This window comes from Stegastes partitus, unplaced genomic scaffold (genome assembly GCF_000690725.1).
Source record: "Stegastes partitus isolate 25-593 unplaced genomic scaffold, Stegastes_partitus-1.0.2 Scaffold763, whole genome shotgun sequence".
NCBI lineage: Eukaryota > Metazoa > Chordata > Actinopteri > Pomacentridae > Stegastes > Stegastes partitus.
In genome coordinates this window covers 54,859-77,704 of record NW_007578494.1, presented here as the reverse complement: position 1 = coordinate 77,704, position 22,846 = coordinate 54,859, and the positions used below count along the sequence as shown (strand labels likewise).

The window sequence follows — 22,846 nt, the reverse complement described above, 5'->3', positions numbered from 1 at the left end:
ATTTTTACAAAAGAAGTGTTTTTTCTACCATGAATGCCCATACATAAAATGACATTAATGTTAATGTCATTAAATCAGCTAAAACTTTTACTGTTGTGCAGATATTGCTGCTATTTTCACAGCTGTATTCCACTGTTTATCATATTTTTTCTAGCACCTTTGCTGCCAGATTTTCATCATGTTTTTTTTTTTTTTTAACAGAGTATTTCCGTACATAAATGACTGTGACCAGTGCGGGCAGAGCAGTGACGGGTCGGTTGGAGACGCGATGCCGAGCACACACCCCATAAGAGGCCGATGCATTCTTGACTGTCGACGACTTTCGCTGCACAGTTTTCATTTTAAGATAAGGTTTAAGATTTCAGGCAGGCCGTCAACATCACGTCTTCACCTTCGCACACTCTGGTTGTAAATGAGATCACCAGCACAAGATGGCAGCGCCCATTTCTGAGATATTTCCACTGTGAATAATGAACATTCAAGTTTGAATTTGTGTTCAGGAAAGAAAAAAAAATCTTTGCACCTTAGCCAAGATTCAAAGCTCATTTGAAAAGAACTCACTGGACAGTTTCATGTGAAACAATGTGCATAATGCTGTATGTGAAGATTTTATATAATTTATGAAACCACAAAAAATGTTATTTTGGCCCTTATCAAAACTCTTTCACTGCACAGGCTGCCTTTGTTGTCACTATTGTGCCAATAAAAGTTAGTTTACGGGCAAACCTTCAATGACCAATAATTTGAGACGATATTGTCCAGAAACTGCAGCCCTGGAGGCTTTCAGCTGTATCTTTTTAGTCTCACTTCTACTTTTATACAGGGCTAGACAAAATTTGTCTCAGTTTACAGTACACATAAGTTCTGTGGCCTCCAACTACCCAATCAGCGCGACCACAAAGCCACAACTCCATCTCTGGTGATAATGTCTCTGGTTTATTCAAGAATGCATAAGCTCATATCACACTGCCTGTTTCTGGGCATGTGTTTTCCAGACATGAGAGAAAGTAAAGCAAAGTGACTGTAAAATCTTTAGAGTCACATCACAACAGGGTTTTGATGGTGTCCACGTACTTGAGGTTGAAAAACGATTTCGGTGTTTGACATATCACAGGACGGGACTACCCAGAAGTGTTGAGCAACTTAAAATACTTGAGTGTACGCCAGATTTGACTAATAATATAAGTTTCAGACATTTAAAGTTTTTGGGATGAATCCTGGAAAATGAACCGTTTTAAGAACAGATACTGTGATACTGTGGTCAGTTAGGTTTTTTTTTTTTTTTGCTATTTTTATCTTGAGTAGAAAATAGCTTGAAATAATAGCTGCCAAGTGAAATCCCATTCAGCTCCATTGTATTGGGTTGGCAGCAGAAATCCCAGCAGCGAATAACTCAAAATCATGCCAGATACCACTTGGGGTAAGTGGGAAAATATGTTTTTTCTTAATTTTTTTTGTGATTTGGATGAACTGACCATTTAGGTTTACCTCTGGGCACATCATTAAATATCATTTAGGCGCTGCTTCCCAAAGGATAAAAACAAGCTCATGTTAAAATGCATGACAGGGAAAAAAAAATGGCAAAAATATTTAGTGACATTTATTGTTGATATGAAAAGGACATATTCATAATGGTGCAATATGGCAAAACCCGTGGAGAGAAATTTAAGATGGGAAAGACAAACATGGAAACGTCCCTCTGGTTTAATTACTGCTGTTGCTGCCCATGAGCAAGGCATTTAACATGTATTAGCCAGTTATAAAATCTGCTCAGTTTCCAGGGCTGATTGTTTCCTGTTGACTTTCACTGCATAAATGAATAAATAAGTGGGTAACACATTTAGCTTCTTCTTGTTTGGATGGCACACTCACCCATCTGTCATGCTCCCCGGGCTCGTTAGTGAAGATATTGGGCTGTTGGCATCAAAGTTTCCCTCCAGGCCTGGATACCTGGAGCAGCCGTCTGCTGATGGAGGCAGAAACTCTGAGTTCCCTCTGTTGTGGGCGGCGCTGCTGTTTGAGTACACACCTGAAAGACAGCCACATGTGGTGTTGGTGATTTCACTGAATAGTTAAAGCAACATATAGGCTTGCTGGTAGCCTGAAACATTTGGAGATTGCAGCTTTGTGGAGGTTGGTGCAGTAATAGTTAGCTTAGCAACAGTTACAATAGCGCAAATGCCAAAACAGCATCCATATCCACAGAAACTTTGAAAACTGCAACTGCAACATATTTCACTTTTATGCTAGTTGTCCTTACACTCAATTTTATCCAAACACATTTTCAACACAGTACAACCAAATACAAAGCTGCACTCTGTTGCTCGTATAGTTAGCTAAGCTTAGCTATAATTACTGTGGGGGAAACAGCCTTAACAAAAGTATTGGATTGTCCAAACAACTTCCTAAAACTGCTTTGTAACATATTTTGCATCTTAACTGACTGAAACTATGCTCAGTTTGTTCAAAACAATACCGTTTACAGAAAAAATATGGCTATATACAAAGCTACACTTTGTTGCTAGCACAGTTAGCATAGATTAGCAACACTTAAAATGGGGCAAAATCTTGGAAAAATGTACATTAAATACAAAACTGCTACTGTCACGTATTTACCTTATACACCGACTGCCCCTATGCTCAGTTTGTCCAAAACACCAAAGTGTTCACAAAAATAGGATTAAATACAAAATCACAATTTGTTGTTAGCAAATTTATCTTGAATTAGCAACAATAAATCCATCTTCAAAAAGTTATCAAATTGTCAGCAGACACTTTAAAAATGGCTACTGGAACATATTTAACTTCATTTGCATTTTTTTCCAAGCATTAAAGTTTTCATGAAAATACGTCTAAATATAGACGACACTTTGTTGCTAGCACAGCTAGCTTAGATTAGCAATAATTACAATGAGGCAACAGCAACCAAGCTTAAAAAAAACATCAATTTGTCTACAGAAACTCCAGAACTGACCACTGCAGCATATTTTTCTTCTACGCGACTTTAAGCTCAATTGGAAAAAAACTCTAAACTTTTCCCCAAAATATGGCTAAATTGAATGCTACACTTTGTTGCTAGCACAGTTAGCTTAGCAGTTTATGTTTGCAATCAACATAAGCAAGCTAGAGATTTGCTGCCTAATAATTATTTTCATTCTAAATTTTTCAAGCAAAACCCTTTTCAAGTAATTAATTTATCATTTTGACTATAAAATATAGTTGTTTCTCTGACCAACAATTACAAATACTGAATTTACTGTTTTTGAAAAACAGCAATAAAAGCTGGAGTTTTCTATTGATAAAAAAAATTACTGCAGATTATCACAATATAATTATCTGTTAAGTGGTCATTTTAGCAATGTAGCAAATGTTAAGGCTTTTTTTTTTAAAAAAAGCCAACGGCTAACAAGCTAACTCCTAAAAAGAAACAGAAGCTACAGTTAGTAATATTTCAGCATATTCTGGTGGAAATATGAGTATTATAGACACATTAAATATACAAACAGGCAGAGGAGAAGTAGGCAATATTGTAAGAACCGTGTGGAGTTTCTATGGACAAGTTAATACTTTTTTTCCGTCTAAAACTATTGTGTTTATAAGTGCTTGCTCAAACTCAACTGTTGTGTTTCTCCCATAAAACTATACGACCTTACATTTAGACTGGCCTGAGATGACAACTCATTCTTTTTCCTTTATTTAGTTATTAAAATGTTCATTTTTCTTCTTAAATGGAAAACACTCTGGGTCACCTTTTTAATGTGCTGTGTAAATAAAGGTGAGTGGACTCTGAAAAAGCAGCAAGCATCAAACTTTTCACAGCCTCTTTTGAAGTCTGAGTGTTTAATACTAAAAACATTGTTCCTGTGCTGTTCATTTAAAGCTTTAACACATGGACCTACATGCCATTCGTTTGGCTTTCAACACTTTGACTTCCCCACAGCTGATGATAATAACATATGTCACCATAAATCCAGCGTACATGCTGTAATGCATCTACATATGCATCACCATTTCTGATAAGGAGAAAGTCCTCTTGGGATATTTTCAAAGTTAAACACTGAGATGCTTGTTTCACCCTGAATAAATATAGCTCGTAGCGTGCCGTTTGAGGCTTTTCCCTTAACGTCTTCTGGGTAAAACTGCAAGTAGTCTGAAGTAATAGACATGGACAGCTCTCCTGGACGCTCTCTGCTCTCCGTTGCCAACTGAGCCTCAGTGTACCTGACAGCTTCTTGATCCCGGTTCAGCCATTGAAAGGGAAAGAAAAAGAGCTTGGCTGGAAAACTGGTTTGGAGAAGCTGAAGGACGGGTGGGGTGAGGGCCAACTTGCCCACAGTCAGTGCCCGGTAATTGGACAAGGTAAACACTGGCATGATGAGCTATCATCGCAGGAATGAGAGAGGAGGGAGAGGAAAAAGGAGCAAATGAGGCCATGGGAGAAAATGAAAGAGACAGCTTAACAGCCCAGGTGCTCGGGCAATTACCCTTTTCTTTGTTTTTACTTGTTTCCAGAGAGGTGTCGAAGGCTAAACGCAGACTCTCTGCTACCGTTCCGTTGCACGTACCTGTGAAGTCATCTAAGGCCGGTAGAGGTGAGCTGTTTTCTTGGTGCGACGAGGCCGAGCTGTGGAGATGCTGCCTCGCCAGACAATCGCTCAAAATGTCCGATTCCAGCAGCGGAGGGACTTGAACCTGCCAATAAGACAAAATACAGATGTTCAAATGGATAGAGCTGATAAACGGTACGGTTAGTGTTCATGTGCGAACCGCTGCCTGCATGTAGGGATGAGAGTAATTATGCTAAAGCTGCAGCTTAGTTGTCTTTTAACTGCGCTTTGCTGTTGGGCAATGCAACTCCCATGGAGCTCAATTTTGAAAGGAGTGACTTCTCTTTTGATTACATACAGTAGATCAATTGAAAACACAGTGAGTTTTTCCGCAGGCGATGTTTCTGCTGTTCATTTTTAAAAGAAATGATGCTTGCACCAGATGCCTGGTTCTCGTTGCGATCCAGCTTCTCGAGGTACAAAATCCAGAAACCTTGTTAGGCAATCCCATTCCAAAAATGTTCTAACAAAGTTAAGTCAAGACAATTTACTTTATTATCCAGTGTTAAGGGAGCATCCCCCAGGACTTTCCAAAACAATTCATCCACAGCTCCAGGACTCCAGAAGAAGCTCGCGAAGGACACCCAGGAACCACAAAAGAGCTACGAACAATCAGCGAGAAATATTCGCCTAAACCCAGTGTTTATGAAGACAGAGACTTCAATAGCCGTGACACATCAGCCCAGAGAAATGCGCAACCGTGAGGAGTTTATGAAGTGCGTGTTTAATATTTCAAAGCCATATTTAGCCCCACAGGGTTTACTGCAGCTCGGGGCGTGTCGGCCATGTCACAACTTACAAGCACACGTGGTTCTGTTTAAAGCAAACAAGGCATGGGAATACACACAAAGGCCCAGTGTCACTCATGGTCCATAGAAAACAAACAAGGCCCAGATAAGGCAGAACAATAGGCTCCCTATTCTGACTTCCAGGGAGTGTGTGTAATACTTTGTTTTGTTGTATTTCATCCTACCGAATCATAAACATGCTGCTGCTGCTGCTCTCCATCTCCACTCAGAAACAAGACCTGCAGGACGACCACTGACCTCTTCTCCAATTGAAAATCATATAAAAAAAAAAAGACCAGTTCACTGTTAAATAAACCTTTCTGAGCCTCGAGGGTAAAAAGACGTCTCACTTCGCTGTAAACTGGATGTTGCATTTCAAACATAATCAAGATGCAGCAGAACAGGAAACAGATTTGCTTTACGTTTCCTGGGATTGTTCATCATTAGTCCTGATTTTCTACATCAGGATCTCACGAACAAGCCTGAAAAACTCAAAATTAACCTTGTCGTGAACTCTGCATGTGCTGCTCATCTGTGTATTCAAATACCGACAGTTTGTTTGCTTCTGTTATTCAGTGCATTTATACCTGAAATGTTTTTTGAAGGGCAAACATGAAGAGTTGACTTGAGTCTAGTTTTTTTTTTTTAAGGTTAGCATGTAATTGAGCTCGTTATTATCCATAATCTAATTTCAGAGCACAACTCACGGAACCTTTCTGCATGTAAATGTAATAATAATATGAATAACAAAACTAATTGTCAAACTATACAATAATTTCAAGCTGGTTTAGCTTAAAAATTCAAGTTCCCATGTCACAATTTGGGTTGAAAAATAGTTAACACTTTATAATTATCCGTTATAACTAGTAAATAGATCATTTGTAAACTGTTAATTAGTGAGTTATTAACCACTTGTTAAGTGTTTGTTAATAGTTTGTTGATGATTTATAACGATGCCTTATAGATAGTTAATAAACCATTTACAAACTGCGAGTTAATGAGTTATAACTGACTTGTTAACTGTATATTAATGATTTACAGCCATACCTTATAAACCAGTCATAGATCATGAACAAGCCATTAGTGAATTACTTACTAATGACTTGTTAAGTATCAGTTAATAGTTTATATATGTTATTGGGACGTTATTCTAAAGTTGCAACTATTCCTCATTTTCCAGCAGTTAATAAATGAGGAATAGTTGCAACTTTAGAATAACGTCCTTTATAACTCATTAACTAACAGTTTGTTAATGGTTTATTAACTATCTATAAGGCATCGTTATAAATCATCAACAAACTATTAACAAGTGGTTAATAACTCACTAATTAACAGTTTACAAATGATCTATTAACTAGTTATAACGGATAGTTATTATAAAGTGTTACCAAAAAAATATTTTTGAGCCTCATTTGAAATGAGGAAACAAGTTCAATAAATTAAAGATATTAAGTTGCATGTTCTTATTTTTTAACATTGTCTTTTGGTTGGAAAATGAGCTTCTTGTCAGTAGACGAGAAGAACTTAAAGGTTTGTACCAGACTTGGTTCATAAACTACATGCAGGGCTGCTCCCTGTGACGTGCGATGATCCCTGTGATGAATCCGATACGAGCTTTCATCGCGGTTTGCATTGTTTTTGTTAACATAAGAAGAAACAACCGTGACTTGATGTGTTAAAGATGCGCAGCAGGTTTCCATCATGAACAGTGGCGGAGCCAGACAATTTCTACAGGAGTGGCCAAACTGAGAGCATTACTCACTTTGGGGTGGCACAGAAACTCAGATCTTGGGGGTTTTTTTTTTTTTTTTTTTTTCAGTTAGGCAACTTGCTGTGAGACATTTCTTGGTCACTTGCTTTAACATTTGCTTATGCAGTTAACGCTGCCATGTACATGTGCACCATGAGGACTCATAGTTTGCTTTTTAATGAAACTCTCAGTTGATTCTGAAAAAAAATGCAAAGGTTGTCCCATGGATTACTTTTGTAAAATCTTTACACTAGAATGTAAATCTCATTAATATACAACTCCAGTTTAATGTGTGCTTTTGTAGGTCTCTCATGGACTTTTTTATTTCTTCAAAGCACTGAATTGTCTCAAGTGAGGATTAACTGTGTAAAAATACAGGACGAGAAGTTCGTTAATATGCTGACGATGTCTAAATCTATCAATTCAGGAATGGTCTGAAAATACTTTTTGAAATTAACTCACATTTTTAGTTCAAGTTATTTTTTTGGCCTTTGTGCCTTTATTGGATAGTGTTAGTGAGAGAGAGACAGGAAAGTAGGGGAGAAGAATGGGGGGAAGACATGTGGGAAAGGGTCATGAGCAGGATTCGAACCCATGACCTCCACATTGGGACTGTAGCCCTACACATAGGACAACAGTTCAACCAGGCGAGCTATAGCGACGCCCAACTCTCACATTTTGAAATTTTATTGGACAAATACCCTGAAAAATAGAGAATTGCTGGACCAACTTAAACAAATCGCTTCCATTGATAGAATGCAACTGAATTAAGTTTATCCGAATTAAGTTAACGCGTAATATAAATACCACAGGTTTAAGTTAGATGCACTCAAGTCATTTGAATTCTCCCAAAATTAGATTGTTGGCAACTTTATTTTGAGGAAGTGAAAGTTTGCAGTTTATCCAAATGAAGGATTTGCTTTTCCCAAATAAATTCAAGTTGAACTAATAATACATTTATGCTCTTATGTTAAGTAAGTGAGAAATAACGATCTGTTTCACGGTGTGGAGCTTTCGTTCGCATTCTAGATGTTTAGGGCTTTAACACACTGACTGTGTTCTTGCGTTGATTCTGGTTCGAGTCTATTTGTTTCTCTTTTGTCTTGTGTGCCACAAAAAGCTTTAAAAAAAGCTCCTAAATTGGATTCCTGAGAGTTTAAGATGCTGGTTCCTGAACCTTTGCTTCACGTCTTTTCTCTGCTCTCTTTCCCACATTTACTATCTATATCCAACGCAACTGCACATTAAGGGCAAACATGTCCCAAAACAATCTCGAAAAATGTCCTTAAGCTGTTTTTAAAATGCATCTACTGTGTTTTTATTTAGAGTCTTGTCTTCTCGTTCCTCTACGACTTGGTTCAACCAAATCTAATCAAGTTCTGGAGAGACAAAGACGTTTAATTGTTCGGTATGTGACAATCTGGTTGCTGTCAGTACCTTGACCTCTCTGTCCTGAAGGCCTTTGGCTGAGTGAGCTTTGACGTGCTTCCTTAGCGAGCTGGGATCGGTGTATCTCTTGGTGCATCCGGGGATCTGACAGGCGTACGGCTTCTGCGAACGAACCACAAGGAAGCAGAAGTGAGTGAAGTTCAACAGAAAGAAGAGAAAGCTGTGAAGAAATAGACAAGGAATGCTAAAAACAAGCTTTTTCTTCTAAAATATGCTGTTATTTAAACAAGTAAAAGTGAATTTGAGGTGTTTTGGAGATTATTTTTCATGTAATTACTCTTTTTTTTACCTTTGGTACTGAGGGACTGAAACCAAAAACCGGACTTTTACATAATGAATATCCAACAAAACAGCAAAAATAAACCCACAGTTTTGGAAATATGGTTTATAAAATGGTACAGACTAAACCCTCCCTTGTATATACTGGAAGAAATATTCCAAAATCCTGTATATGTTTCATGTAATCTTCGTGACTTAGGATGGGTTAGGATTTTGTAAACCGCACTGTAAAACGCTCACCACGCCGTGATGACTTTACGGTCGTTGTGGAGACGACGTCAAACATAAAAAAACGTGTTTACAAATAAGCTCGGTTGAGTCACATCCACATCGCACGCGTAAACATTTAGGATACATGTTGTAAATGCGGTTACTTATTATGACAAGTGCACTAACAGAGAAAAGGAAGGACATGCAGCTATGTCAACATTTTACATAATGTGCTCCTCAGCTGAGAATCGAGTATATTTACCTTTCATCTGCGAGCTTGAAGAGAGGAAGAGAGAGAAGAGTTTAGCGATAAATCAGTGATTTCATGAGGTATAAACTGTAAATGATCTACCTGCACTCTTCGTGTAAACAAAACGGCACTGAGTTGTTGTGAAAAGCTCATTTCTTAGCATCATCTCAGGTTGCAGACAAAATATTTATTGTTTTCGTGACGCAAAAACAGGCTGCAGCCAATTGTGTCATTAAAAAATAATCATTAACGGAAATCAAGGAAATGTGCTTTAAAATGTACAAAGTTATGTTTTCGTTTTGCACCATTTGACTTGAAAGCAGTTAATTAAGTTGCCTGTATTTCACAATTGGATCTAAGCTGCACGATCAGATCAGTAAATGAGCTCATTTCCATGAATCTGATTCCTCACAGATTTTTTTCTTCCTTTTTCTTTGCTGAGTATTTAACAGTTGGAGTCAATTAGGATTTCATGAAAACACATGTACAGTATTTATTTGTAGGTTTATGAACTGGGATCTGAGCACTGCGAGTCAAAAGTAATGACCTACATACATGCAAAAAAAAAAAAGCAATGCAACCAGGTTGAACACAGCGTTTTGCAGAAAATTTGAGGATTACACTTCAAAAAACACACTGTTTAGTAAATAAAAGCTAATAAAACTTGGAGAATTACCACCAAAAATCATGCATCAGGTAAAAAGGTAGCAATGAAAAGTGTTTTTAAAATTATTAATAACACGTTTTAGGTATGTTTTGATGGGAATATGCATGTAACAAAGATGTAAAAACATATAACTCAGACAGATGTTAATATAATCAGGATCAAGTAAGTGTAACTGTTGTTTTTTCATTTTCTACTATCCTGTAATTCTTTACAGACCAACATAAACACATTCCAACATAAATCTGGCATCAGAGCTAGAACTGCTTTACAGTGTTGGCAAAAGTTGAGCAATTTCTTGGTCTTTCGAAACTATCTTGGAAAAATATTCCCTCAGAGACCAACTCAGGTCTCCCTGAATCTGAAGAGATGCACTTAAACTGAAGTGGTGTCTTTCTAATCTTAGAATAAACTCAGTAAAGGCCTGTTAAATGTAAAGGCAATCACTCTTTGTTATGTTCTTTGCAAGAAATCTACACGTTTTCCTGTTTTTTTGAGGATTTGAGGAACAAAAATGTCTTTTATGCTTGAGTAAAAATGAGATTATTAACCTCTATGCATGTAAAACTCTGATTTATGTGTTAAAATGATACAAATAAATCGGTCTACAGGGCTCAGACAAATCATCAAGATGCACTTCAAGATGCTACGGTGGAAATATTTTAAAGCTAGAGTATGCAGGACTGTACAAAGCAGCGAGTGTAGCCTTTATTTTGAAAGGACACAACTGGAAAACACACACACACACACACACACACGCACGCACACACGCACACACACTCCTCGTACATCCACAACTTTTCTTCCAAAACACATGAACCTGAACTGACAGACTACAGCTGGACGCTACCTCATTTCTAAAAATACACAAATCGGCTCCATCACTCAGTTTGCAATCGTCCCGTTCAACGCCAGTATAGACCAACACAGCACTTGTTTCTAAAGAGGCTACAATGCAGACAAGCTGCAGACGTGTACACAAATACATGTAAACATGCCGTACTGAAACTGGAGGAGGATGGAAACCACAGAGAGCACTGAAAGACGAACAATGTGGTTGCACTTTCTCTATAAGTCCTGCAATATCTGCTGCTGCATCTATCATGTGTTGACACTTTCACCACAATAACTACATGAAAGAAGCCTGGTTAAGTTTGGACATCCAATTTACACAGCTAGTTTTAGAAAAAAGCACAATTTGGTTAAATTACAACTTGTTTGAAGCTTCTCCATTTGTCTGGTTTACCGTCTCAGTTATTATATGACTGGTAACAACAGTAAACTTATAAAATAAACAGCAAACGCTTTGATTTGAAGCATATTTGTGAAACCTCACAAACAAATGTAATCTGGCAGAAAAGACGTTTCTTTATTTTAAAAAAAAGTAACGAAGAAAGGAGCTAAATTGACTGAAACACATTGCTTACTCCGGCTTTAACGAGCTCTAACTGGCATAAAATGCACAACAGGTAACGAATTCAGCAGAAACTGATAGACGGTGGTTGTTAACACTGTAAAAAGTCAAAAAATGAGCTAATCTTTCCCATTATGTTCGTCAGTTTTTTAGTTTTAGACATCTCTGTATGAGACTGACCTCATTTTGGGGAAAAATCCCCCAACATGTAATATTAGCAACACAACATAAGCGGTTTAATCAAACTTGAGAAAAGTTTCTTGGCTGGCTCTTATATTAAACTACATTCAGCCATTATTTACATTCAGACGGTCCTCCAACGGGCCTCCATGATGGCGCCAGATGTGTCTGATTCCTGATTTGTGACGCAACTGTGAAGCCGCCATTAGCCAGCGTGAAACCACAAGAAGGAGAAAATAACTTTCTACTCCTGTTGTAATAACAGCGCAGAGCGACGCGCGGCTCCATCTCATCCGTGTAATAAGAGACGTGATTTGGTGGATTACGGCTAAATCCTCATCGCTTGTCAGCAGGAGTAAAAATAACTGCGGGCTGCAGAATAAATCCGCAGCAGGTATGTAGTTTCACCATCCAGACGGTATATCAGGCGGCTGTGCAGGAAGATGGGGGACGAGGGGAGCTGTGGCTCTTCAATCAGTTCATGTGTGCAAAAAAAACAACACGTTCTTTATCGTACAGAAATAACTGGAGCAATAAAGCATCGTGTTGTGTATTTAAAGCATATATTTAACACTCTGCAGCCTTTTTTCCATTAAAACTTTGTATATTTAATTTAACAACTTTCTCCAAGCATTACCAGGTATACATAAGTAATGCTTTTTTTCAAGTAATACACTTAATTTTGGGGTAATTATCTGTTTTATGCTGCTTTATACCTTTACTGCACTTCCTATGGAGAAGAAAATGCACTCTTTGCTCCTCTAAATGTCGTTGACAAATGCAAATACTTGACATAATTTACTTTTTCTTAAACTTAAGCTTTTGAACCATCTGTAGCACTAAAATTCAAAGGATCCATATCTTTTATTGTCACTTTTTCTACTACATGTGTAAATTCCTGTATATATTTGTCTTATTATCTTGTTTTATTTTTTATGAATATTTATTGTATTTTATTCTTTTCTTTCTTTAGTTATTTTACTTTATTTTTTAATTTTTCCTATTTCTATTATTCGTGCAAATTCCTAGGGCGACACCAACAGCCGAAACCAAATTCCTGGTATGTTGTGTACGTATTTGGCCATTAAAGCTGATTCTGATTCTGGTTCTGATGCAGCAATAACAGATAAATTCTTAGTTCTGTGTGTCTACATGGTGTCGTAATTCATCTCTTTACAGAATGCATCTATTCAGACACACTCACATCTACTTATACTTAAACAACAAATACAAATGTACAAGAGCAAAAACATTTGTTCAGAAAAAAAGAAAAACAGGCAAAAGTCATGGTTCAGAAAGTACGAATCTGCTCACGTTAATGGAAGTAGGTGCGTTAAACTGCGTTAAAAAAAGAAAAGTAGGTGCAGTGTTTACCAGTGAAAAAAAATAGAATAAAAAAATGCTACTTTAGTGCTAGAAACCACTGATAATAAACCATGAAAATACAGTAATATTTAACAGTGACTGGGCTTTTCCTACATGCACCAAACTGCTTTCACTTAGCTCATCATTTTTATGTACTTTAATTCAAGCAATATTTTTGAATGAGATGCTTTTAAAAGCAGCTGCAGCAAAGAATAAAATGGTTTTCATACCCATTTTAGATCATTAGTTATATAACAGTAATACAACAATCTGAAATTACAAGTTGTGAAGAAGTGAAGACACAGAAGACTTAAGAGCAACATGTAGTGAAGAATCAAGTCCTCATTGGTCCAGGTGGAGCTGATTTTAACTCCTCACTTCATCATGTTTTATGTGTAAAATCTTGATCTTCTATCTAATATCTAATAAAGACATTCTGTGGTTTTAAAAGGACAATATTTTCCTCTAAAATGCAACGAAGCCGAAATATGAAGTAGTAAGTAAAATGAAAGCCAATAAAAATGATACTTGGACGTGTTCGCTGGACATGAAAAGCACCTAAATGGAAAAAGCAACAATGCTGCCACAACATTTGGCACCTGCTGCAGGAAAAGAAGCCACGAGGAGTAAAAAAAACTCTGGATTTCGAGGAAGAGGCCTTCTTACTGTTCTCTCCCAGGATGCATCAGCGCTGGATTTCATAACTTATTTTGCAGTCGTAACCTGGATTTATGACCGCGGAGAACACGAGGGACGCCCGCCTCCGCTTCTCCGAACCCTCTGATGAGTTTTACCATCAGTTTCGTCACTTGTTACTGTCGACGCTGACAAACGTTTCAAAGCGTGACACGACGTCGTTTAATTATTGTTCGCCGCTCACGTAAAGCTTTTGGATTCTAGTTTTCATTCATTTATCGATGCAGATGCTGCAGAGACTCATGGGTGAACGGTTTCCATCTTTCTCTAAACTGATCCGACACAAAGAGAATCTGCTCAGTGACTTAACACGGACTCACTTTGGGGTTTATTAGCGCCGTTCGGTCCCAGAAGGTCCCATAGAAAAGCTCAGGGAAGCGTCTGTCCGCTGCACTTTCACCCTCCGAGGTCTCAGACGCTGTTTTTATTTCACTGCTGCCTCGGATCTCTTACTATATAAAACATTTTATAAACTCAGGGCTGTAAAATACGAGCTTGTAGCTGATCAACCTGGACTGAATGAGCGCTACATGATATCATAAATAGGTCGTATTAGTTGATCGCTTTTGCAGGTGTTAAAGGTGATGGAGAGGTTCACCACGAGAAAAAACAACCAGTTAGTCCTCAACCGTGACCGCTTCACTGTCATCCTCTTATTTACTAAAAAAGAATATGGCTAGTCAGACTCTGATTTATCTCAAATCAACAACAAATTTTGATTTTCCTGAAATGTTTATAGTAAAAAATCTGTTTTTTTTTTATAAAGATATTTGTGAAGTTTAAGCTTGACATATAAAATACTGTCTCTCATAAAAATTGCCCGTCTACTAATTTTTAGCACGTTTTTTTTTTCACACACTAAAGTTTGGCTGAATGTTTATTTCTCATCATGTCTTTGATTCGGAATCTGCAATATTGAACAAGTAGATTAAATAGGCTCTGATTATGAGTTGAAAGATGATAGAAAATCCAAAAAATAAATAAATAAAGGTTTGAAAGTAATCTAAAATTTCATAGATACCATTTTAAATATTATGATAGAAACTTTTTAGGCAAATCTGAGATGGTCGAGCAAAAGGATCCTGATGAGTTGAGAGGGGAGGATCCCTCTGTACATGACAAAAAATACTCTTTCACTGCGTGCACACTCTTATTGCAAAGTAATTTATCTAGTGTCTGAACCGTCATGAAGCTTTCAAATTATACATCAGTTGGGCAGATGCTATCCAAAATATTGCAAAAGTATTTTCACTCAGAATGTTGAGGGTTGAGTTAAGAACAAAACCCTTTAAAACTATACATGTACTAATTTTCCAAATATGTACTTTGGAAATGATGCGTATTAACTCTTTCTCTGACCTTTTCTGAGCTTCATCTTTATAATAACCTGACAGCTTTCAGTTCTGTGTAAATGTCAGTATGTGTGACTTTATTCAGTTTGTGTAACGTTTACTTCATTTCTACGACGTGCGCTTCTCAAAGAGGCTGACAAGTAGGTTTTGTTTGGAGTTTCACTTCGGCCAAAGCCAGAATGATCCTTTGTGCTATATGTAGGTGAGCAAATGCATCAGTTTCTTTTATGCTCTCATGTTGTATTTAATTTCATCTCTGTTTCAAACTGTCCTGGCAAGAGTTGAATCAACCGTTTAGCTTTCTGGGTACAAAATCCACACAAAATTAGTTGGAATTTTTCAGGCGTATGAATTATTTTCTGCGTGACCTCCAGTTATGGAGACGTACAGACGTTGGCGTGTCTATTCTGAGACACATAAAGCTGCCCGTTGGTGTGACTGAAACAAAACTAGGTTTGTACGAATGTGAATCTGCGCTACAATAGCGGTGTTTTCTAATTGTAAACTTTAGCTCTGTGTTTCAGGTGTTTGCTGCGTTCACTGACCGTGTCCACGTGCGTTCGCTGGTGTTTCGCTCGGTCGCTGGAGTTGCTGAAGGCCTTGAGGCAGCCGGGATGCTGGCAGATGTACGGTTTCTCTCCTGTATGGCTCCTCAGGTGGATCTTCAGGTTCTCCAAACGGGAGAACGCCTTAGAACAGCCCTCAAACTAACAAAGAAAGGAACAGATTTTACACAAGGCATTCATTACTTCAGAAACATTTTTTTAGTTTAACATTTCCCTCAATAAAGAGACTGTAAGATGGTAAAACTCTTTTATGGTTTCTTCTGGAAATATTAGTTCAGGACTGCACACTTTATTGTGTGTAGATTATGTTTTAAATGGATAAAGTTGCAATTTTTTGCCCATCAATCTCCACTTAATAACCCATAATGACAAAGTGAAAACATATTTTTAGAAGGTTTGGCAATTTGTTAGTAATTTAAAACCCAGAGTTAGTGAAGAACCATCTAAACTAGACCCGGCTGAGTTCCTCAAATGTCCTCAATCACATTTTGTAGATTGACATCTCTATGAGCAAGATGCATTAACTCCTTCCATCCTGGAGGTTTCTGTAGCAGGACCAGGCGCTATCTGTTCTCTGCAGAGCTGTGATTAATCTCTGGTCAACATGCAGCTGAAAATGTTTTTAGAACTAGTTTAACACCATCAGCGTCACTGACATTGTCATGAGGCTGGTTTTTATTCTCTAATTTTTACTTTTGATCAGGCAGAAAAGAATTTTTTTATTTTTTTTGGCTGGAGTTTTTCCAGTTTCACTCTGACCTGGTGAAAAAGCCCCCAAAAAAGTTATTGTATTAAAAAATTCTCCTATTTAATGAGACCAAAGTTGTGAATTCTGGCCTCACACAGTTGCACAGCTGGTGAATAAATGAAAAGATGAGAACTGCATTTCCCACTGTGCTGTAAAAAATTATGGATTATGGCGACACTCTGTACATGCACGCAACCCTCGGACACTGTTTATCGCTCCGCATTGAGATTTATTACCGGTGACAGCTGTAATTATTATCGCTGTGAGCTGTATGCTGAGATTGGATGGTTCTCACTCTCCCTAAGGTGTGACAGACGCTGTGCTTTATTTATTTTTAAGGCTTTTTCTTACCCCATTACATCACCTCATTACTGTCCTCAAAACGCAGAGTTACGCTGAAGGTGTCGGCTGTTTTTATTAAACTTAGAAAATCTATTTATACATATTAAAGCTGGACTTATTTATTTTTTTGCGCAATGCAGGATTAAAATTCATTGTATTTCACCTCCAACTGCTCTTATTGTAGTTAATAAATTTGTTATAAAACTTACATGCTCTAAGTAATGACTTTATATTTGTGTTATGTGATAATATGCGCTCAAATAAAGACTAAATCAATAAATGAATGAAGTTGTGAAGCGGCAAGCTGAGTTTGGGGATGTCTTTTAGTTGAGAATTAAAAAAAATAGCATTGGGGTTCAAGGATGAGTCCAAATTTTTCCAAGTCTGTCTTAAAAAACGCTTACATATGGACATATGTTCATATAGTGCATAAAAGTAGTATTTTGTATCACCAACAATGCCACAAATAATCACTTTAACAACTGAAGGAAGAGAGCTGAAGAGAGACGTTAGAATCCAGGATACTCTCTAACCTTCCTGAGCTGAGCTGGATATCAAATTGCCGTTTTGGAAAGTTACAAAAGCATTCGAACACAGTCAGACGTTAGGCATTTCCAACCGAGTAAACTCGCTGCTCCTGCTTCCGTCCATGCTGGGCACCAACGCTGGTCCATTACTAATGCGCTCCCAATAAAGGTGATGGGTTTCAACAACCACAGTCCTCGTTCTGCGTAAAAACGTCTTCACTTAAAATGAAGGTTCAGCAGCTGGAAACATCAAGTGTTTATTCTAAAGGTTCCAGAGTTTCAAACAAACAGAAACACTGTCCAGGGTGCAGAAAAGGTCAGAGGATGGTTTCTGGTGCTCCTTGAACAGGTTTTAGCCAAGAAAAAGGAAAAATTATTAGCAGGAAAATGATAAAAAATAGAGAATAAATGTATGTATATAATAATTTTTGATCAGTTTTGTTGGTTGGGGTTACATTTATCCAAGAATAATAGACAGCTTTGACTATTAATGGTTCAGAAATGGCACAAAAATGCTCAGATTTACTTCTTTCGACAGATTTCTGTCAAAAACACAGACTCCCAAACAAACAGAAACGCTGTCCAGGGAGACACAAAAAGTTCTGAGATGGTTTTTGGTGGCCCTTGAACAGGGCAAAAGGAAAATCAGCAGTGTTAAAATGATAAGAATAGAGAATAAATGTACAAATATAACAATTTTTGACCAGTTTTGTCAGTTGGGGTTTAATTTAACCAAGAATTAGTCGAGAGTTTTGACTATTAAATGGCAAAAAAATGCAGATTTCTGTCAAATAAGGTAACACAGACTCCATTTCTCATGGATTTGGAGTCCTTACTGATGTTGTCACCGGGGGAAGAGTGCAACTTTAAAACATACTGACTCAATTTGACTGCTGAAGCTTCATAGAGGTTTTCGCTGAACTTGGATGACTGCAGACGCTGTTGTCTATCACCTACAATATGGTTATATCAAATAAAAACCAGATGTAGTGCACACATGGGTACAAAATTGAGAAAATGGACACAACTGTGTATATAACAGTCGAACAGTTCAATCAAGGACAGCATATAATCTGTATGACTGGTATAAATTCATCCTGAACACATTTACTGTGCTGACAAGAGAAAAAATACAACATCAGAACCTTTATCCTGCTTTACAAATCACATCCAATCCCCTCGTCTGTACCTTTTAACTGCACTGGCGTGTAACTAACAAGTAATAAAATCCTATTTTCACATTAGAACTGAGTGATGTTGGAGACCGAAATACCAAGGAGGCAATATATCACCGTTTAAATCATAAACTTCAGGTAACAGCCTTTTCCCAAACAGCCAATTGAAAGAAAACCACACAAACACACACACATGAGACTGTGGTAGGTTCAGGTTAAAAGTGTTTCTGTTGGACTGAAGCCAGACAAGGAGCAAATATCAGCGTCAGCAGGCCATAAACCGACGCTTTATAACTTTACAGAAACTCTGTCACATTCAATCTCATATCTCACGGTTTTCAAATTAACCGTGTGGTCGTATCTGACCTTTACGTCAAACCCAACATGGAAATATTTTAAGGCAGTAAAAGAGTGTTTCAGATAATCACAAGAGGTTTTTACACAAACAGACCAGTCTGAATTCACCTTATGCACTAAATTCAGCTGTTTAAAGGAGTCTTTTTAATCAGGGAACTCTTTTTATGCATGAATTTAAGTGTCTCCTCGTCACCAAATGAACGATAAAGACACTAAATTATTGTGTAACACGACATTTAACAGAAAATAGTCCCTCCAGATGTTGTACGGATATTAAATCAATTAATTTAGATATTTTTATTTTGAAAAACAACCTGTAATGTCTCGGAAATTAGTCTTCGAACTTCGCCCTACTCTGATCCTAAAAGCTTTTCAACCTAATTTTCATTCCAGGGTTTTATTAGGTTTCGCTAATGAGTCTGTAAATGTCAGTCACCTCATTTAGTTTAATACGTCTGTACATAAAAACACACTACAGCACGGTGATTAATTAATACAAGGTTTGAAGCCGCCCAGGGTTTTTCCTGCACGGTGGAATTTTTTGGCATCCTGCTAAAAAGGTTTAAGCCAGAACCAAAGAAAGATCAACCAGCAGCACGATGATAAGTTAGTAGAGTTTTATGTACTTATTTGACATTTTTGTTCACCAAACGGTCTGCAAAGTGCACAGATTCCTGTCAAATAAGTTAACACAGACTCAGGTCCTTTGCTGTATATGAACCGATGATGCTTTCTGTCATATGCAGTCACCCTCAAAAGGCCTTTTCTGAACAAGAAAACCTGTCGCCTCTTTACTGAAACACACACTGATGATTGAAATGTTCAAACACTCAGGCACATAGGAACCCAGATGAAATCCTGAGAAACTGAGGACATAACTTTTCATTTCAGACCCGAAAACTTGCAGCTTTTTTGTCAACAGAGCTGCAAAGACAAACTTCAACACATTAGTTTGTGGTATTAGAAAAGAAAAATACACATTCAGCCTTTTAATTCCCCACATGACTACTGCAACTTGAAATACTACGAGAACAGCTTTATAGTTTATATACTATATTTCCTCAAGTAAATTGTGTATTTAAACATTTAAATATCAGATATACTAAGGCTATGAGACATGAGATGTTTAAAATAATTCAGTAAATTGGATTTCGTAGCAAAGAGAAGTTTGCAGAACTGTTTCTATGCGGCCGTTTTACACACAACCACATATAGCCAGGCAGTTTTGACCAACCAGGAGAATGATCATACTGATTCTATGGAAGTGTTAATGATTTAGGTTTAGTCGTGGATTTAAGCTCTGGCAGCTAATCCTGCAGAACAAAGCAAGACTGTAAGACAAAACAAACGGCCTGATGGACAGCTCAGTTTGGTGGGTGTCCTGAGCAGAACAAGGACACTTATTTACACGATTTCACCGTTTGACAGAAGAGCCTGTTAGCTAATTCGTGTTTTTCTTGGCCACAGTGTCACATGGTCCACAAAAGTTAGAATTCTTCGCTCGAGGAAAAAGTTGGAAGGAGGACACATCGGAGATCATAGGTTCCATTTGCTTTCCTATACGAATAAATTAATATGTGGAAACAAGGCCTAAGTCCAGTGTGTTGTTGACCCTCTGCTCACCCTGACCTCCTCCCTACAGAGACTCTTCGTCATCAAAGCTACGTCCGCCGACTTCCTTTCTTTGCTCTTTGTAAAGAGTCATAATTTCTGTAGCAACTGGAGAGTTTTCTCACTTCAGACATTTGTCATTTTGGGACAGTTGCTGATGGGTGTGATGTTTTTCTGAGAGGACTCAAAATAAACCACAGTTCAGACAGAGAGACGATGCAACTCGGTGAGTTTTAAATAGTGTTCAAAAAAAGATGAAGCTCTACAAGATGGGAAAAAAATGGAAAGACCAGTATGCAAATAAGAGATCATGAAGGTTCCCATAGTAATGAAGTGAGTTCCAACTGATTAGTATATGGACACAAAGGTAGTGTGTCCAGTGTGTTGTTGACCCTTCATCCACCCCAATGCCCTCCCTACAGAGACTCTGTGTCATCAAAGTTATGTCCACCGACTTCCTCCTTTGCTCTTTGCAAGAGTCATGATTTCTACAGCAACTGCAGAGTTCTTGCACTCTAAACATTTGTCATTTTGGGACAGTTGCTGATGGGTGTGATGTTTTTCTGCGAGGACTCAAAATAAACCAGAGCGCCCATATTCAGACGGAGTGACGATGGGATCCAGTGATGAGTTTTTAACAGTGGATGGTACAAAATAATAAAATACATCTATAAATTAAATTAAATGTATCTTTTGTTTTGGTTACACAGATGTTTTTATTGGGATCATTGTTGGTTTCGGGTATTTTCATGGATATAAAGACTAGAATATGACCATACCTACGCTCTGAACGCAGCCAAGTACCTATGTCATTGAAGCACCATAAATTACGTGCGATGACTTTACCACGCCGGATTTAAAAGCACTTTGGGAACTCGTGTTTACAGCCCCAATAACACCTGTCGAATCTGGGGCTCGACGTTACGAGCTGGTAAATAAAGCTGAATTCATTAACAAACACTGACCACATTCATGTGAGATATATTCATTTTCCACTGCAGCACCGGGAATGACTTAATTTACATGTTTTGGCCTGAGCGCTTTATGAAAATGAAATGACGTTATTCGCGTAGTTCAAGTGTGACTAATGAGTAATTTTTTTGTGTTGATTTAATCTTATTAATCTGTGCGCAGGCGGTTCTCAGCAGTAATATATTTATAAGCTGGCAGCAGGTCAGGTCGCTATAATGAACTAATTCACTTAAGTAGGAAGCGTGTCCCCGAGTGAAAACTTCTGAATGAATTATTAATCGGAGCTCCAGGTTGTTGACAGCAGGGAATAACGGAGAGAGTTACTCACTCTCAGGGAACAGAAGGTCATCATGGGACAGACAAGTTCAAATCCAGCTTCAGAAAATGACTCAGAAATGATGGAGGGCGATGGAGGCTCAGAGGTTGTGATGGTTAACGCAGACACATCACTCTTCTGAGGCCTGACGTGGTCTGGTTTAGTCTTTATCGCGGACGTGGGTCTTGAAAATTTCAAAATCCATGCGCTTCTTTTGAGTTTACAGTGAAATCAATCAATCTTGATAGAAAAATCGACTCCACGTCTACATCTGCAATGGAAGCGAGCAAGTTTAAAACAGAAATGTTTGTTAAATGTGGAAGTTATTCAGTCAGAAAGCATTTGCCTGAAACTGAGTCTGACACCGGCTTTGTGTAAAATAGCTAGTTTACTTGTTCAAATAATCAAACTCAATGATTTCTTGCAGCTTCTAATACAAATCAGAGAAGTCAGGCTGTGTAAAAGAGGAATGTGGGCCAGTAAACACTGCGCCAAGATATAATGTGGGGAAGTGGTTCAATCTGTCTTTTGCGATTTCTCGTCCACATGAAGCAGAGAAACCCATCAAGACATAAAGATTTACGGCAGATTTACTACATTACAACATATTTCATGCAGCAGCAGCAAAGCGTGTTTTTTTACTTTCTGTTTTCTCCAAAGAGAAAGTTTTGGAAGAAAACAGCACAGAAAAGAAAACAGGTTAAAACACCTCAACATTTCCAATTTAAAGTGTCCTTCTTTGAGTGTTAGCCTTTAATCGAAAGCCACATTATGATTATTTTCAACATATAGCTGCTTTTACTGAACCTTCACTTCAGTGATAAGATCTATTAGAGATTTCTCTTCACTCTTTAATATAACACTGGTGAATGCTGACCACTATAGCCTCTCCGGCCAAAGAGACACAGTCAGTGGAGGTGGTTTGCAATATTTATTCATTGCTTCGTGTTCATGTGTCCATGGTTTTCTGAATAACAAAACAATAACCCCAACACAAAATTAGTGACTAATCAACTGAAGAAAACATAACTAAACATCAACCAGTAATTAAACCCCCCCAGAAATAAAGAAGAAATCATCTCACGGATCAGTCACTCATGGATTTGTTGAAAAGGGATTCCCAGGGCACTTCATATGTATCGAGAGATGTTTGCAGCTCACCGACCAGCCTCAAAATGCATGCCACCAGCTCTTCTTCTCTCACCTGATTTCAGTTGGCAATCAAGCC

At 37.9% G+C, this 22,846-nt stretch overlaps 1 protein-coding gene across 1 annotated transcript in view; it reads right to left on the bottom strand.

Annotated features, from left to right (window-relative positions):
- glis1a (GLIS family zinc finger 1a) overlaps positions 1–22,846 on the bottom strand; it is a 63,414-nt gene that overhangs the window by 7,685 nt on the left and 32,883 nt on the right. Inside the window, exons 3-6 of the mRNA XM_008291793.1 lie at positions 15,550–15,711; positions 8,583–8,696; positions 4,566–4,692; positions 1,873–2,029 (exon numbers count right to left, since the gene is read on the bottom strand). Of these exons, the coding sequence (XP_008290015.1) occupies positions 1,873–2,029; positions 4,566–4,692; positions 8,583–8,696; positions 15,550–15,711 (560 nt within the window). The remainder of the gene's footprint in view (positions 1–1,872; positions 2,030–4,565; positions 4,693–8,582; positions 8,697–15,549; positions 15,712–22,846) is intronic.